The 17,421-nt window shown below is 35.9% G+C and overlaps 1 protein-coding gene across 4 annotated transcripts in view; it reads left to right on the top strand.

Moving 5' to 3' along the window:
* The window catches only part of LOC117421124 (E3 ubiquitin-protein ligase RNF38), a 182,296-nt gene that overhangs the window by 153,829 nt on the left and 11,046 nt on the right, over positions 1 to 17,421 (top strand). For all 4 annotated transcript variants that reach the window (XM_034035086.3, XM_034035087.3, XM_034035088.3 and 1 more), the window contains 5 exons: positions 3,625 to 3,789; positions 4,964 to 5,125; positions 7,388 to 7,491; positions 11,234 to 11,318; positions 16,161 to 16,282. In XM_034035086.3, the coding sequence (XP_033890977.1) occupies positions 3,625 to 3,789; positions 4,964 to 5,125; positions 7,388 to 7,491; positions 11,234 to 11,318; positions 16,161 to 16,282 (638 nt within the window). The remainder of the gene's footprint in view (positions 1 to 3,624; positions 3,790 to 4,963; positions 5,126 to 7,387; positions 7,492 to 11,233; positions 11,319 to 16,160; positions 16,283 to 17,421) is intronic.

Genomic DNA, 17,421 nt, shown 5'->3' with positions numbered 1-17,421 from the left:
CCGACAGTCACATAACCTCCCTGATCAATTAACCACCTCGCTAAATAAATAAATATTAAAAGTAGGCTACGAGAGTCATGGCATTGCCAGCAAATGTAGCTTCCGCGATAGAAACAGAAAGAAAGCGTTATAGCAATCAGCTTTTTGGTGCGTTCCCCTTTAGAGGCAGGCTGTGTGCGTGTGTCAGTCAGCTGCATGTAGCAGTGACGTTTCAATACACCAGTCGAGAAAGCTTTTTTTTTGTGCAATGTGTTTATGTGATGGGGCGCATGCTTGTAAATATTGGCAGCGTGTCGTAGCTTTGAAATGCATTTGAATTAAACAAAGCAAGCTTCATAAATGCAGTGCTTACAGGCCGTTTGTTTAAAATATCCGAAGCAATATTCAAACCGAGCTGCTTATCGGCTGTTGGCAATATCAAGAATGAGCGCAAAGTACCGTGACAGAGAGATTAATAAAGCAGAACCAGGGAGGCAGGGACTAGAGTTAAGAAAGAAGCCATCAGTTGCAGGTTACTGTACATTTACCATTTTTTTTTTTTTTTAATCTTTGTGTGGAGGTGGCTTATAGCAAACCGCATAGCAACACTGTGTATTTGTAGCCTAATTAATCTTGTTTACTAATTAATCTTTGTTTACAAAATGTGTCCCCATGTTTAAATGTGTAAATATGGATGTGTAAATGCTTTTTCTATAGATGCAAATGCGACTTTTTTACATATCCGTCTATACTCCAGTCCACAGGGGGTCGGATATGCGACATTGTACTTTATATAATTTTTCTCCATGCATTAAGGACACCTGTCCCTGTTGACACAGTGGCTGTGTCACCATAACATGACCTGTACTCATTGACACAGAGGCTGTGTCAGTATACAATCACCTGTACTCATTGACACAGAGGCTGTGTCAGTATATAATCACCTGTATTCAATGACACAGAGGCTGTGTCAGTATATAATCACCTGTATTCAATGACACAGAGGCTGCGTCAGTATATAATCACCTGTATTCAATGACACAGAGGCTGTGTCAGTATATAATCACCTGTATTCAATGACACAGAGGCTGTGTCAGTATATAAATACCTGTATTCAATGACACAGAGGCTGTGTAAGTATATGATCATGCTGTATTCTATGACACAGAGGCTGTGTCAGTATATAATCACCTGTATTCAATGACACAGAGGCTGTGTCGCTTTATAAACACCTGTTCCTGTTGACACATTTGCTGTGTCACTGTATAAATACCTACCTTTCCCAGTTGACAGTTGCTGTTCAGTTAAAAATATTGAAACAGTGTAAAACAATGGGATATACAACATGGGTGCTTTCTTCACTGTGTTAATAATTTTAAATGTGCTGCTCTTATACTCATTACGGTACAGCTTATCCCTCCCAGGAAAGAAAACGAAAGCAGAAAACAAACTCTTAATAACTCTTACTTTATTTTATGTACATTTATAATCATGACAGAGTAAAATCAGAACTCACTGATGCTACAGATGTTATTTTTTGTGTGTGATTTTTTTTTTCTTTTTCTTGTTCTCTTTACTTGCAATGCTTTTATGTGTTTTTCTTCATTATTTAATTCATTGAAGAACTCCTTTGTCATGTGAGTGCATTACCCCACGCCTCCACACCAGTAATTATTAATAAAAGCAAAAGTACAATATTATTATTATTATTATTATTATTATTATTATTATTATTATTATTATTATTATTACAAAAATGGAATCCCAGGATTAAAAATTAAAATCAAACCCTAACTCCTGGGATTGGGAAGTGTCTGGAATTGGATTCCCTACCTCAGACCTATTGAGTGTGTTCATATCATACAGCGAGTGCCCGTCAACAAGCTTTAATTGTCTTACAGCTGATTAACACAAACAGACTACTACACTAAACACTAAACATTTTGCTAAAAGTCATTTTTGACTGCCTGATATAAATATTCCCTTTCTACTTTCCACAAATTATCTCTTGGAAATATTCATTTCAAAACAATGTGCTTATTCTGGCTAGATTCAGTACCACACAAGACACACATATCCTGCTCAAGTGTTCAACGATGAAATTTGAGTTCAGTTTAAAAACAAAAATCTGTTTTCTCTCTACATGACTGCATTTGTTTGAAGAAATGCATGACTTTTGTTGACAATTGCTTTTTTTATTATTTTGTTTGGAACCTTAGTTTTGTTTTCCAAAAGCATAACCTGTTTTTGGACCTACCATGTTTAGTTGGTGCATTTTCACAGTTGTTAACTAATAACATTGTGTTTCACTAGTTAACAGCATTTTTCGATTTACAGTACTAATCTAGTAATTAGAAAAGACCATTAATTTTTCCTGTTTTCATAGGTATATTATAACTATGGGTCTAATTAAATCGCTGAGAATTTACGTATTTTTCCTGGGTAGGTTATGGAATAAAATTAGGATTTTGTGGACCTGTTTAAACATTCAATAAAACTAAGTAGATAATATTTCTGAGCACTATAAAAGCCTAAAAATAGTGATACTTGCTTCCTTACTAAAACGGAGTGCTGACATTTGCTAAAGGGAAGCATAATCGCCATGTACATGTATAAATGTACATGGCGATTACAGATTAAAAATGACAACTCTGGTGAGAGTTTGCCACGTCTTTTGTAAACTGGGTATTAAACTTAACACCTATTATTAACTAATAGATAATATGTCGTATTAGAAAGTTATTGCATTTTAAACACAAATCTAATTGCACATAAAAGTAAATCACACGACAAGTGATACATTGTTTCTGCTTATGTCATAACCCATGCACAAAATAATGCATGTATTGTATTTATTTCTCTTTCGCTAATATTTGAAAATATATTGCAAGTACATGTACAAAGAAAACCTATAATATAAAGTAGCCAGCGATTAAATGTAATCTTTGTAAATTACACAGCCTAAAGTTAACCTATTATTAAATATGAAAAACATGTTATTAATATTGCAATGACGTGTTCTCGATTTTTACCACAGATAATGTAGCTTTTAATAAAGATCCCGACAACATTTTTACTAGTAAAACAATTTACTAGGCACATTGGAAAGATCGCAATAACAGTCTGTTCTGAATTAAAGTTCAAAGACTGAAAATGGCGACAGCTTAACCTTGTCTTTAAGTTCTAAGATTCACGCATGCGTAGAAAGGCTCAAAAAGGCAAATGCTAACTTATTTGCTGGTTTAAAGGCATAGTGTGGACAGGGCCTTAGACACACTGATTTACCTGACTGTTAATTTCTAATGCTGCTAACGTTAATAACAATGTAGTATAACTCTCTGAGATGGGTATTTTTACATATCCGATAGACACCTGGAACCAACTTCATTTTTAGTAGTATGTATCCTATATAAATTAAGGTTTCTAAACTAGTATTACAGGTAGCCTGTAGTTTTTGTAAATGTTTTCTTAATATACCCCACCAGCAAACAATACCACTTAAAATGAGCATCTAGTTAAATTAAATGAATACAATTATACTGTTATACGACAGTCTTTCTCCTTTTCTGCAAGGAATCTTAATATTTTAGTGTGTAAATTGCTACTACTACTTTAATAACTTGCCTATTTTTCTCTCTCTTTCAGATGCTACAGGCATGCTCAGTCCAGCACTTGCCAGTCCCTTATGCATTCCCTCCCCTCATCTCAAGTGATCCCTTTCTAATACACCCGCCCCACCTCTCTCATCACCCTCCACACTTGCCTCCTGCAGGTCAGTTTGTACCTTTCCAGGCTCAGCAGTCACGATCGGTAAGTTTTTTTGTTTTTTTTTCTGTTCCGATATTTATATAAAGAGATTTGCATTAGAGTTCAGTATCTCCGCAGAGCACCCCCTCCCCTCCATAATGTTCACAGCCATTTCATAACAAAGTTCCCAAATACAGGCATGCTCTAGGATTTTTGCATTGTGGTATAATGTGTAATTTGTTCATAAGCATGCATGTTGATTCAGGGCAGTATAACCAGGGTGCATCTGTTCTACCCTTGAAAAACAACTAAAAGAGGAAGCATGTGTGTTTCCATGTAAGGCTGTATAAGAATTAAAACAGCACTGAGGAAAGCAGCATGAGTTAGTAACAGCAATGTGCTATTCTTTCCTGTTGTAATGTTAATAAGTGGTTCTATAAATCCGTGTAAAATCCCTGGCTGGATTTATATAGAGTAAAAGAGCTGCAGTGTTTTAGGTCCTTCACAGTTTATATTGTTGAACTAGACCCCTTGATAGAACGTGTGCTGCACTGTATAAAGGTTAGCACTCAGACCTACTACCAGGGCAGATGGCAGATGTTAAGTTCCCTGCCTATTGTTGTACACAACTAAATTTACATGGTGCAGTTGAATGTAGTGGTAGATGGAAATTGAAGGTAGAATAGTTGACATTGTTCATAGAGATTTCTTATTAAAGCTACTTTCTTCTGTAATTATCCTGAAACCTGTAGCAAGCGTAATTGCTGACAAAAATTTAAAAAAATTCAGTATGTCTATCAGCATAGGTATATGTCTATTAGCATCCCCCATGTGATTAGTAAATACAAAGTGGATAAGATTCTAATAAAGACTAACAACTGCTGTTTGTTTTCAAATCCAGTTTTCTGAGATGTTCTATTATCAGCAAGAACAAAGTACTATACATTGCAAGATGAATCATAACAGTTGACGTCATGCATTGCAGCGTGACACCATCAGTCATCGGGAAATAAGATTCAGCCAGTAAATGTGCACCTTTTAGCAGTCGTTGACAGTGAGGACGATTCACCTTTAACAGACTTTGTTTTGCATGTTGCAGTTAATCTAGTATAGTTTCCCTTAAGCATTATGTTTAAAATATGAAGTGCAGTATTAACTGAGTCAAGAATAACCATGTCCTGTAGTCTGCTAAGGTTTTTACTCCAAATCAATTTGTTTTCCTCCTCTCACTCCACAGCCATTACAGAGGATAGAGAATGAAGTAGAGCTGCTGGGAGATCACCTTACTGTGGGCGGGGGTTTCACCTACCCGCCTTCAGTGCACCCCACCACCCTGCCTCCCTCAGCACCCCTTCAGTTCCTCTCACATGATCCCCTCCACCAGGAGCTCTTCGGAGTAGTATGTATTTTACAGGGGAAAATGTTTCTTCACCCAAACATAGTGCCACCTAGTGGAATTAAAACATTTTCTTTGCTGGTTTCATATTGATGGTTTTATTTAATTTTTATCTTAATACATTAATAGATCAGTCTTGCATTACATATTGATTAAGTAATTGATGTTAAAGGCCCCGGTTCGTACTACTTGACATAAAGTAACTCAGGTTTTCAGTTTTGATTAGCTTTGATTGCTTAGCTCCCAGTGATATTTTGTAAAATATAAAACACTACACATATCTGTTTCTGTTAGAGCAACAGTATGAATGATATGATACTTTGTATAACTAAATATTTTGGGCCTCATTCACTAAACAGCGGTACCGTGTTTTGCAGGCAGTAAGCCCCTTTACTGCCTGCTTCGTACACCTGCTGTATTCACTAACTAGTGGCAGACAACCTAGCTTGTGGAAAAAGTACAGCGTTGTAGCTAGGGTCATGTTAAAATGTTTTAGCCTTGGTTTTTGACTGATGTTCTTGATAAACTATCAATTATAACACATAGGAAGCTTACATCAGTAGAATATAATGTAAATAAAAAGTTTTATGGTGTTTTATTTATTTATTTTTATTTTTTTGATTGTCATTATCTTTATAAAAAAAAAAAAAAAAAATACTGTGAATTTTCCAGGCCCCTACTTATATAAGGAGGTCAAATCTGATCTAGAGCCACTTACAGATCGGAGTCATGCAGTGCCAGGTCTAACCCACGTTTTCCTGGTGTTTACAGCAGGTACTGAATGCCCTTTTGAAATGCATCAGGAATTATATCTATTAGCCCAGAGATACAGATGCTCTCCATGATATAAAAGTGGCCTTTTACAAAGTGTCTGGCTTTCCAAATGTATTGGGGGCTACTGATTGCACCCACGTAGCACTGTCACCACCCCATGATACAGAACATATCTTTCGTAATATGAAACATCACCACTCCATTAATGTACAAATGGTGTGTGATGTGAAATTGAGGATTTTTGATGTGGTTGCCAGCTACCCTGGCGCAGCACACGACTCATACATCATCAGACAGTCCGGGATCTATGAAGATTACAAGGCAGGTGGATATGGAACTGGTTGGCTTCTTGTCCTATGCAACAATTTCAGCTGTTAATATACTTATATAGTCACCATGTAAGTGTGACATTTAAGTGGGCTATGCTTAAAATAGCTTTATAATATACAAAATAAAATTGTGGAAACTGTGAAGGTCCAATAAATGAATGTACAGAGTGAGAGCTGAGGTGCAGTCATAAATACAAGCAATCAAACGACATCACTTTTTTGACATTAAAGTGACGTTTCGCCAAACATTGAAATGTAAATAGTGAACTTTTAATTGACTCAGCAAGTGCTTTGCAAACTTTTGATTAATATTACAAAATAAATCAGAGGGAGATCACGTTGAACAAAAAATATTTATCTGAGATGCAGAATTACACATAAATGTTCCGTTAACAATTACTTTCTCTGCTTTGACTGTCCCCCCCCCCCCTACACTCATTGTGACAAACTGAGAAACATACTTACCTTTTCATTTAAGTGTCCTTATATACTATAATAAAGTATGGAAACCTTGTGCATAATTCAGCGTGACAACTTGCAAATGAATCATTTAGCTTGCTTTATTTGTGCATGTAATTAGCTTAGTGAACAGAGCGACCGCTGCTTCATTTTTGCAAGCGGTGTGGCTTCTCCCTGCCATGCGGTAATTGTGATCATTTACTACCGTTTCATGAATGAGGCCCTATATATATAGTTTAATATGCTTGATCCACACCGATTACACATGAAAATTAAATTGACAACTCTGTGGAGCTGTATCTGTTTCATATTTAAACTTAAAATAAAATATTTAAATTAAAAACCAGGATCTCCTGAAATATTGATATTACTGCATAATATTTATAAATCTAACAAGTACTATGCATTATTTATTAGGATCTGTGTTGTTAAGGTGAGCAATTGTAATACTTTTCAAAGCAACTTGCTGCATGCACCAAATATATTGCAATACCTTTTAATTACATTTTGGCAAAGTTTTCATTTTCTCTTAACCACTCAGGTAATGTTTCCAGAAATAATGTTGGGGAAACTGTTAAAAAAAAAAAAAAATGAATTACCAAAATGAATTAGATTTCATTAAAATTGAAAAATATTTAAAATAGAAAAAATAATTCTAAGGGAGTAGTCCGCTGACAGTCTGTTGTGTTTGTGTTCCTTGCAGCCTTATCCACACTTCATGCCTAGAAGAATCACAGGTCGCAGATACCGATCCCAACAGGCATTGCCCCCTCCACCCTATCACTCCAGCTTCCTGCCATACTTCCTGTAAGTGACAGTAACTATACATAATGACCCTGGCACAGGGGAGGAGGTGTTGATCATATTCCGTGCAGTGGATGAATATTACCAGTTTCAGTACATAACGTTAGCTATATCTTTAGAACCTCTTATTTATTCATTCATTATTGATTAAACCTTGTATTGTCATGCAAGTAAAATCTTTAAACATGTATGTCCCTTTCAACTTTTCAGTTCTACCAACTAAAGCTTTCAGATGAGTTCTGTAGCACTGTCTGGGTGTTTATTCATGTAAATGCAGATTTGATTGTTAACCAGGGATCTGAGCGTAGAGAAGGCTATGTCCACACCAGTGTTCCCCATAAGGCTAAAATGTGCCTATTTTTCGCAATAACTGGCAACAGCCTTCACACTCAGTTTACTAACTTTTGCAAGTTATTATCATAAATATCAACATCAATCGAGACTCCAACATTTCAAGGTAAACGTCATATAATTAAGAGCATTCTCAATGATATCCACTAAATTGTTTTATTTAGTTTTATGACAGATACACATTAATTATACACAAATAGATGATGTGTAGAAATAAAAAACAAAGTATACATCATGTTTTAACTTTAAAAAAATATATTTGATTAAACATTATCTTTTTTTATTTTGACATAAACTGACTTAGCACAGAAAAATAATTTAGTTACCATAATTTCTCATTAGCGACAGTAATGGTAACATACGTGAAGTCCCCCACTATTTTTAATGAACTGCCTATTTACTGTAAATGCTGCCCATGTCCTCTATAAAAATACAATAAGATAAAATAAAAATGTGAAAATACTTATATTTTTATTACTGCACAGTGAAATCAAATCAGCATGAAGGATATTAAATCAACAGACACAACATGACATATTTCACAATGTTGTACAATTCAGTATTAACTCAAAAAGAAGGTTACTGAAAGAATATTTGGATATTTTACGCATGTGTTCATAAGGAGCTTCAAACTAGCACAGATATTCAAATTAAGTCAATGGAAACCACAAGGTACATGACAAGAAATCACAGTATTGGATAATCGGACATTCTGGCACCTGAGCACAAACAGCGTGTCAATAATATCTACAGAGCCGTCAAAATGATTCTTAACTGCATCTTTCACACTGTCGCTTAGTTTCATGTACCACAGCACAAAATAATTTATTTCCACTTCAGCAGTGGCACGTTCACAATACATTCCTACACATATTTGTATCCACTGATGCCCGAGTGGCTCTCTCCAGTGAATTAAACAGTTGACCAAGAGAAGTCAGGAGCAGTTCTTTGCAGCATTGTTTAATTGTTATGCACGGTTTAGGCATTTTAGAAACAAACGTCTCTTCTCTTCCATCACAATTTTAAGTACCAAACGACTCACTCCAAACTATACATCTGTGCAAGTGCTAGTCAGAGCTTCCATTTCCCAAGTATTTTTTGTGTAAAACCTCCCAATTTAAAAAAGTCATTCTATGTTTGCTTTATAATGATTTTTCATTTTCTATTTGTATTTCGTTTCATACGTTGCATTTAATTTTATTTCGTGCTATTTCATATTTGCGAAAAACACCGGACTCTTCAAACAAATAATAATGGTTAGCCTGTGTGGGGTTATCATGTGGTTAAGTTATATCATCATAGTTCTATATCACAGCCTTTTTCTTAGTGTGGTATAATAATAAATCCAGCTGAACTGTGTAATAATACAGGGGTGGCCAAACTTCATGACTTCTGTGTTAACGAGGACACAGACAGAATCACAGAATCAAAAAAATAATGCAGAATTAAGTGCTGTACAAAATACAATGCAGTTGGCAGTAGAGCATTAAGCTTAAGATTTACATATTTGAAGGGAAAATGTGAAACTAATGGTCAGTACAGGCAGTGCGTAACTGGTTTCAAAAATGTGGGGGGGCGGGCAGTTTCTGTAGCTGGGTTATAAGTGAGACTGGGTATTCTGTAAGGGATAAAAAATGAGAAGGGTTGAATCGGTGAAGATAATTCACCGTTTGAGTGCGTTTAATAAATAGAAACCTTAAACAATTAGACAACGTTGTAGACTTTAAACGCCTGTATTAAAACCCAAAAAGTACTACTCACACAGACTGCAATTACAGTACAGTCACTTTTGAACAATAAGATCCCAATGTTCGCACAGAGAAGATTTATGGTAGTGAAACCATGGGCATAGCAGTAAATATAGAATTGATCAATTTCAAAACAAAAAGTTATGAAACTTTTTTTTTTTTTTAACCACTCGGCTCCCTGCCTATCTGTTTGCTGTAAATAAATAAATAAAAATACAACCCGTTTTTAAAGTTAAGAATACTATTTTTCAATACAATTAGATAAAACAATACTCTTAATCCAATGAACATGAACGGAAACCAAATGGAAAAAGTAGAAGCCTGTAGGTTTACGGTTTTGTGTTGTTCGCCTTGCCTGCGGTGTGCATAAGTTCATTTAAATAAACCTAATTACATTTTTTAAAACTGTAAAAACCGAAATCAGAAAAAAATTAAATGAAAATCAGAACAAAATAACAGACTCCATAGGTCCCTAGTCTTAGTACTGTACATTATTTCAGTAAAGTGGGTAGCCTGTGTGATTTAAGGCACCTCACGTCTCCATTCACGCCACAAAGTAACACTAACACCATTAGAAAAGAAAAATATATATTTATAAAAAGAACGCCGAATAAGATGTCTATTAGAAAGTGCTTACAATGTTTCATGTGTCCATATTATGTGTGTTCAACAGGACATGTGCAATTACAGAACAACTTTTAATTATTCAAGTGAGTTGAACTGAGAAGCTGTGAAAGAGAGGGACAATATACGAGTGAATGAAACTAAATATGGAATCTCGTGGACTGTGTTTGTTTAATTTTAATATTTAGTTGTTTTTTTTAATGTTTTTTCAATGTTGGATACACACACTTTTTATGGAGCTTATGGAGAAATGGTACATTGTAAAATCGACTGAATGATTTTGATGCTATTAAAATAGATTACATTTTAGTGCTAACTTACAGTCCTCCTTTATGCTTTTATGCTTACCATTGTTTGTCTTTAAGTGGATCTATGTGGTACATGCTTTGAATAACAAACCAAGGTTAAAATATTGGAAGAAAGATATGAAATGAGTGAAACATAACATTTTTATACAATAGTATAAAGCAGTTCTATCCATCTAATGCAGTCTATATCTATGATATCGATGGGGCTGGAGTTATGATAGGATCTCAGACAGGCTTCATAAAGGTAAATATATGCTTCATAAAAATTCTATAATCAGAGGATGATTCAGAATCGGAGGTAGAGCCAAAATAAATGTCTTTTATATGTTTCAATTTAAAGCAAATTGTAACATTGTTGAGATACTTGTGTTGGAATATTGTTTCAAAATTGTATAATGTGACAAAAATAATAAATTAAACATTTGATGCGTGGCTGAAAGTTTCTCACTGATAATTTACCCTTTCTCAGTCAAAACGGCAAGTTTCTCAGTATCTAAAAAGCTTCAAGGGAACGCTGGTGAACACTAGATTTTAAAAGGGAACGCTGGTGAACACTAGATTTTAAAAGGGAACGCTGGTCAATACTAGATTTTAAAAGGGAACGCTGGTCAACACTAGATTTTTAAAAGGGAACGCTGGTCAACACTAGATTTTAAGGTGCGAGTGTTCTTCCACATCGAGCCTCACTATGTTTTCTCTCTTTCTCTACTGCAGCTCAATGCTTCCAGTGCAGCCCAGTGTGGGACCAGCCTTTAGTTTAGAACTTGACGTGGATGATGGCGAGGTAGAAAACTATGAGGTAAGACCAGTGCTGGTGCTAGGCAAAGCCTAGCATGACACCCTTATATCAGTCAGGTAATGATTATTTGATTTACTTTTAAAATCAACAGGTTTTTGATCCAGCTTGTATTGTGCAATCGCTCTGTGTGCTCGTGTAACTTGGTTTCTGTTTTGAAAAGTACTGACCATACAGATTTTTTATTGGGTTTCCCACGGTATATGGAATTTTGAAATGACTGATTCATAACTTCAGTAACGTCATAATTTTAAACTGTAATATGAAACTAAATGTACTGGTTGAAAATTAACACTAGAACCGCCAGGTTTATGGTACTACCTAGAACCGCCAGCAGTACTCATTTTGACGCGTACATTTTAAACAGCTTCGATATGAAAGTGAAACACAAACTATCGATACAACTCAGAAGTTTTATTTATGAACATCATATCTAACATTTCGTTAGCAGAAACATCATATTAAAAAAACATAAAAGGCTTTATTTTTGAAAATTAGCGCATATAATACACGTAAACCACTCCAAAACTATAATAAAATAAACATTTCAAAAGAAGATATTGTGTAAACGGGTGTAAACTGCTATATGTACATACGAAATTGAAAACAAAGTCATTATTTACAAAAATAACAAGGCTTTTTTTCACATTGGCCTACTGCATAGCACGACTTCAAAAAATGAAAAACTATAATAAAATAAACATTTCAAAAGAAAATATTGTGTAACCAGCTGTAAACTGGTTATATGTAGGCCTACATACACAATTGTAAAATCGAAATAATTATTAAATAGTATATTATAACTATATATATATATATATATATATATATATATATATATATATATATATATATATATAATTATAATTATTATATAAAAAATAACATAAAAAAGAAAATAACTCAGTTCACATTGAGTAAGGGGAATGACATTCAAGGAAACATACTTCGAAGTAGCCCCCATGTTAGCACAATCCACACAGGTGTAACGCTTATCAACTTGACGTGTGCATTTACCAGCAGTGTGGAGTAGTGGTTAGGGCTCTGGACTCTTGACCAGAGGGTCGTGGGTTCAATCCCCGATGCAGGATACTGCAGCTGTACCCTTGAGCAAGGTACTTTACCTAGATTGCTCCAGTAAAAACCCAACTGTATAAATGGGTAATTGTATGTAAAAATAAATGTGTAAAAATAATGTAATTGTATGTAAAAATAATGTGATACCTTGTAATAATTGTAAGTCGCCCTGGATAAGGGCGTCTGTGAATAAATAAATAAATAAATAAATAATAATAATAATAATAATAATAATAATAATAATAATAATAATAATACCACATACTGCTCTTTCACACTGGGCACAGATATCAGACGTTTTATTTTTACTGCATTTAGTTACCTGGCATTGTTTTCTGTTGCGTGCGCCACTTGATGGCTGCGCACTGTATCCAGGTTGAGCTGCATTTCCCTGCCGCTTAGCAGTTTTCTGATCGAAATGTTTCTGCCAAAGCTCCGTGGCTAGCATCATAAGAGATCTCTCCTACTGTTATTTCCCCCGGTGCATTCATTGTACAAGACGAAGGAATTGATGTCCAGTACATTGTAAAATACAGCAACTGGATACCGGTGATTGCTTTCACTGAGTACTACGTGTTGTGCAGATGGTGGAAACTGTCTTCTCTCTTTGTTTACTGTTCCAACCAGGCTGGGTTTTTTTGTTCTTCAACAGTTTTGCTAATTACAGTGAAATAAAAAAAAAAATGTTATTGGTAACATTGATCTCTTTTCCAAGCACGGTTACATCAGGCTAACACATTGTCACCCAGTCTCTGACCAGCTGGGCGAGTTTCATCTTTGCACAGCTGGGGTAGGGTCCACTGCCAGCCAAAACCTGATCCCAAATTTGATAGGTTTGTTTGTCCAGGGACACCGTGCTTTTGTCGGAAACAGCTGCTTGTCCATGTAATGTTTTATGTTTAGCTTGAAACAGACAATGCTGTTTTCAATGAAGTCGTTCCAATTTTCTGATGCCAAGGCAAATATATCTGTAGTTGCTCTCAAATCAAAATGCAAAATATCGAGATTTCTCGAACAATTCTTGTAACAATAATATTATAAGACAGCAGACTATATATGCTCACGTAGACAGCCAGATGTCAGTTCTCCAAGGAATTGATAGGATTACAATAGATATTTGGATAACACATATCTAGACTTCAAGAGCAATAGTCTATTCAAATACAAACTGCTGTAAACCCAGCGGAGGCTGAGATAGCAGTCGTCAAATTGACTACTTTTGGCGGTTCTAGGTAGAAGTGCTTATAACTTTATTTTTTGTGATTCTGATTTTCAAACGCCGTCAGTGTATTTAATACATGTATTTAGGAAAAGTCAAGAACAGACAACCGCGGATCTTTAACACACACAGAATAATTTAAATTTTAAAAGTGAAAACCGTTAAAATGACTACCGTGGCGGTTCTAGTGTTAATGTTTTGGTAAAAGCATTAATGTTCCTTTGATATTGCAAATTAGCTTTTTTATTCTTAACTGTTCTAAAGAAAAACACAACCCTAGGGAAATATCCAACCATTTTAAAATGGTAAGGTTGTGGGGCAGTGTGACAGGGTAGCATCACTGGCAAGGCTTGTTTCCGTCAGGGAGAGAGACACAACACAAACAAGAGGCACAAGGGCCAAAATAAAAGGTTTACACAAAACACTACTGTACATACGCCCTTCAATACACCAAAGCACAGCACAACACACATCATCAACACTATCACCAACATTAACGCTAACATTAACACACCGTGATTTCCCTTTTTATACACCTGTGGCTGGAGCCTAATTAATCATCAATTATTCCAGTATGGCCCCAGCCACATTCCCACGTGTGTTCTGGCATATTCACCACACACCCCCATACATTACACTGCCCTGCAACAGGCAGATACTAATGTTAGAATAAGCTAAGCAGACTGAAGAGATCTAGCTTTTTAACCTGCGTAGTACACGTTATGGATTGCAATTTAACATTAAAGGGTACATAAGGACCTTTTTATTTTATTGTGTTACATGTTCCCATGTGTTGCTACAACTGTTTACGTAAGGTGTGTATATTGTTTTAATTATTATTTTTTTTTTACATTTTGACCACTTTTTTAAACTTTTAAATTGCATTCGCTGCATCAGATGGATTTATATGTACCCGCATGGACCTCTCAGAACTACATTTCCCATCATCTTCCTGCTCACATATGTAACTGAGATGGATTTACCAGTGAGCAGGAGGATGATGGGAAATGTAGTTCTGAGAGGTGCATGCAGGTACATGTGAAGCCATATTGAGGCAGGGAATGCAATTTAAAAGTTTAAAAAGTGGTAAAAATTAAAAAAAATAATAATAATAAAACAATACACACACCTTACGTAAACAGTTGTAGCAACACATGGGAACATTTAACACAATAAAATAAAAGGTCCTTATGTACCCTTTAATCTGTGTCGTCAAATGATCTAATGCGCTGAGAAACAAAAGTTTATCTAAACAGAACTATTTACATCATGACAATATTATCAAAAACACTCACTCACAATGTACTGTACGTTTTGAAAATACAAACTTGTACAAAAACTTAGCAGAAAGGGCTTTTGGGCAACACCAACTACTTCTCCAATACTGTCAGTCTAATTACACAGAGCACTGTAATTAAACTTCATGCTTTTAGAATATAATATGCACATGTCCCGATGCATACCACAAAATACAGTACTTGACAAGTTTATCATTATTATTAATACATTTCTCAATTGTAATTGAGATACACAAATGGCTTACCATGGATCAATTGAATGCACCTACACACCTATCTGTTAAATGCATTGGTGGTAATTGGAGTCTGTAAACCTGAACTGTCTCAGCCCGTCTCAGTGTTATGCCAAATAGTGTCTTCGGAAGAAAAGGTGACACAGCCGTCTGGTCACCTTGTAATAACGACACATGGGTAAGTGGGAAGATTTGAATCTGATGGTAGCTTAGCTAGTCAGTTTTAAAAAAAAAAATAAAAGCATTTTCTCCGCTGAATTCAGCTCATGTCCGTGACGGGTTCCATTTTAATAGAATTTAATAGTCTTTACAGGTTAGTAATATTGCCAGTGTCATGTGATAGGCAACACTTAGATGTTTTGTATTTTTATCGATTGATTTGGGACTTGATCGTAATTTAACACATTTTATTAGCATTGGTATTTACTATCAAAATACCGTAAATTCACATACGTTTAACTTACCAAATTTTTGTTCTGACGGCAAAAATCAATGCCTGTCTAGTGGCTTACTACTTGAAACTTTGCGTCTCCATTACGGATGACGTTAAGTCCGTCATAAAGCTATTTTCTCTATAGAACGGCATAATACATAGAATGAACTCAATTTACTATCGATCACTCCATACCATGCGAAAGAGCATGTTTGGATAGGATTCTTCAGGGCAATGTCAGTTACAGAGGTGCTAAACGTCACAGGAGCAGTGCTTCGCACATAATGCAGATTCCTTTCTTTTACATTTTTTCTAGTGAATTATGGTTGAAGTTGATTAACTCTCAAAAATGACTGTTGAGTTGGACTTCAGAATTTCTGGACATGGATGGACAGAAGTTACTGCCGTTTAACCTTTGATAGTGCTGCATTGTGATCAGATCCAAAATCATATTTTGAGATATTCAGAGAATCACAATGAGATATTCAGAGCTGCAATAAATGAAAGATGGCTGTACATCGAGAGTTTTTGTGCTGCTTGTCGTAGGATATGAAATTACTTGGAGCATGTTTACTGTCTCTGCAGGCCCTGCTAAACCTGGCAGAGCGACTAGGAGAAGCCAAACCCAGAGGCCTGACAAAGGCAGACATCGAACAGCTTCCATCCTACAGGTTCAACCCCAACAACCACCAGTCTGAACAGACCTTGTAAGTACCCCCCCCCCCCAAACACAGTTTAAATATAATCTTGTATCAGGCTGGTTTTTAAAAGTTTGAATATAATCTTAAATCAGCCTGTTCAGGGCCATAACAAGAGCTGACATTCTATCAAGGTCAAACTTAGGTTTCAAGCTATAGCTGGCAGTATTTAAATGACTGCTTGGTATTTACTATCCAACCTCCAAATCTATGTTACATGGCAAACCAACAGAGAAAATGAAGGAGTCTTTTCTACTTTACCAGAATTTATACATGAGCATCAGCATTTAAGATGCTAAAAAACAACGAGGACACACCACCTTGATGTCCTCATAACTAGTTACGGCCATGAGCCTGTTTTTAAATCTGTTTAAGAGCAAAACAGGTTGACACTTCATCTATATACTACCCCTTTTGATTATCTCACTATCTGACTCAGGGGTTTCGCTGTCGCTCGTCACTCTCGTAATTTGCGAATGTTTTTTGAAAGTGACGACAAAAAAAAAATGTGGAATCGTCACTAGTGACGATCGTTTCTGTTTGTACTATAAAAAAAAATCCCTTTTGTTAAAGTCACACACAACGTCTCGTTCTTCAAAAGAAGGGATCGCTAAACCATCAGCGCCTCAGCCTCTCGATTCATTGACTCTGCAACATTCTCATCCCGTGGTAGGCGACGTAAATGCAGTCAGCCATTCAGCGCCTCAGTTTCATGTTGCGTGTCAATTACCATGGTAACCCAGACCGCTTTATGAGGCTATACTAGGTGCTGCTGTAGCTTTCAGCCTCACATTATTCTTTGCAACCTGACAGCTTCTGCTGCTGCACTTTCACGATTACAGAGAGTTCTGCTCAAACCTTTGCATCCGCAGTGTTTGCGCCATTGCGCCAATGCCCCGCTGAAATAAAAAATGTCCCGCTGAAATTCTCTTAACGCGCCCGTGTGTCCCCCTTCCCAGACCAGATGCAGTCAATACCGATACGCATTAAATGAATGCGTTTTGTATTACCATGACATGTCTGACGACAGGCTAATCTTTTTTACTTGTTTGTTTACACTTGCGTTTTCATAATTAAACTCCCGTGTTTTTATTCTCCAGTCCAGTAGAATGCGCTCACACACCCTCCCTGGTTACAGGCAATTTCAT

This window comes from Acipenser ruthenus, chromosome 1 (genome assembly GCF_902713425.1).
Source record: "Acipenser ruthenus chromosome 1, fAciRut3.2 maternal haplotype, whole genome shotgun sequence".
NCBI classification, from domain to species: domain Eukaryota; kingdom Metazoa; phylum Chordata; class Actinopteri; order Acipenseriformes; family Acipenseridae; genus Acipenser; species Acipenser ruthenus.
Note: the sequence above shows the minus strand (reverse complement) of the source record. Positions and strands in the feature narration are given on the sequence as shown.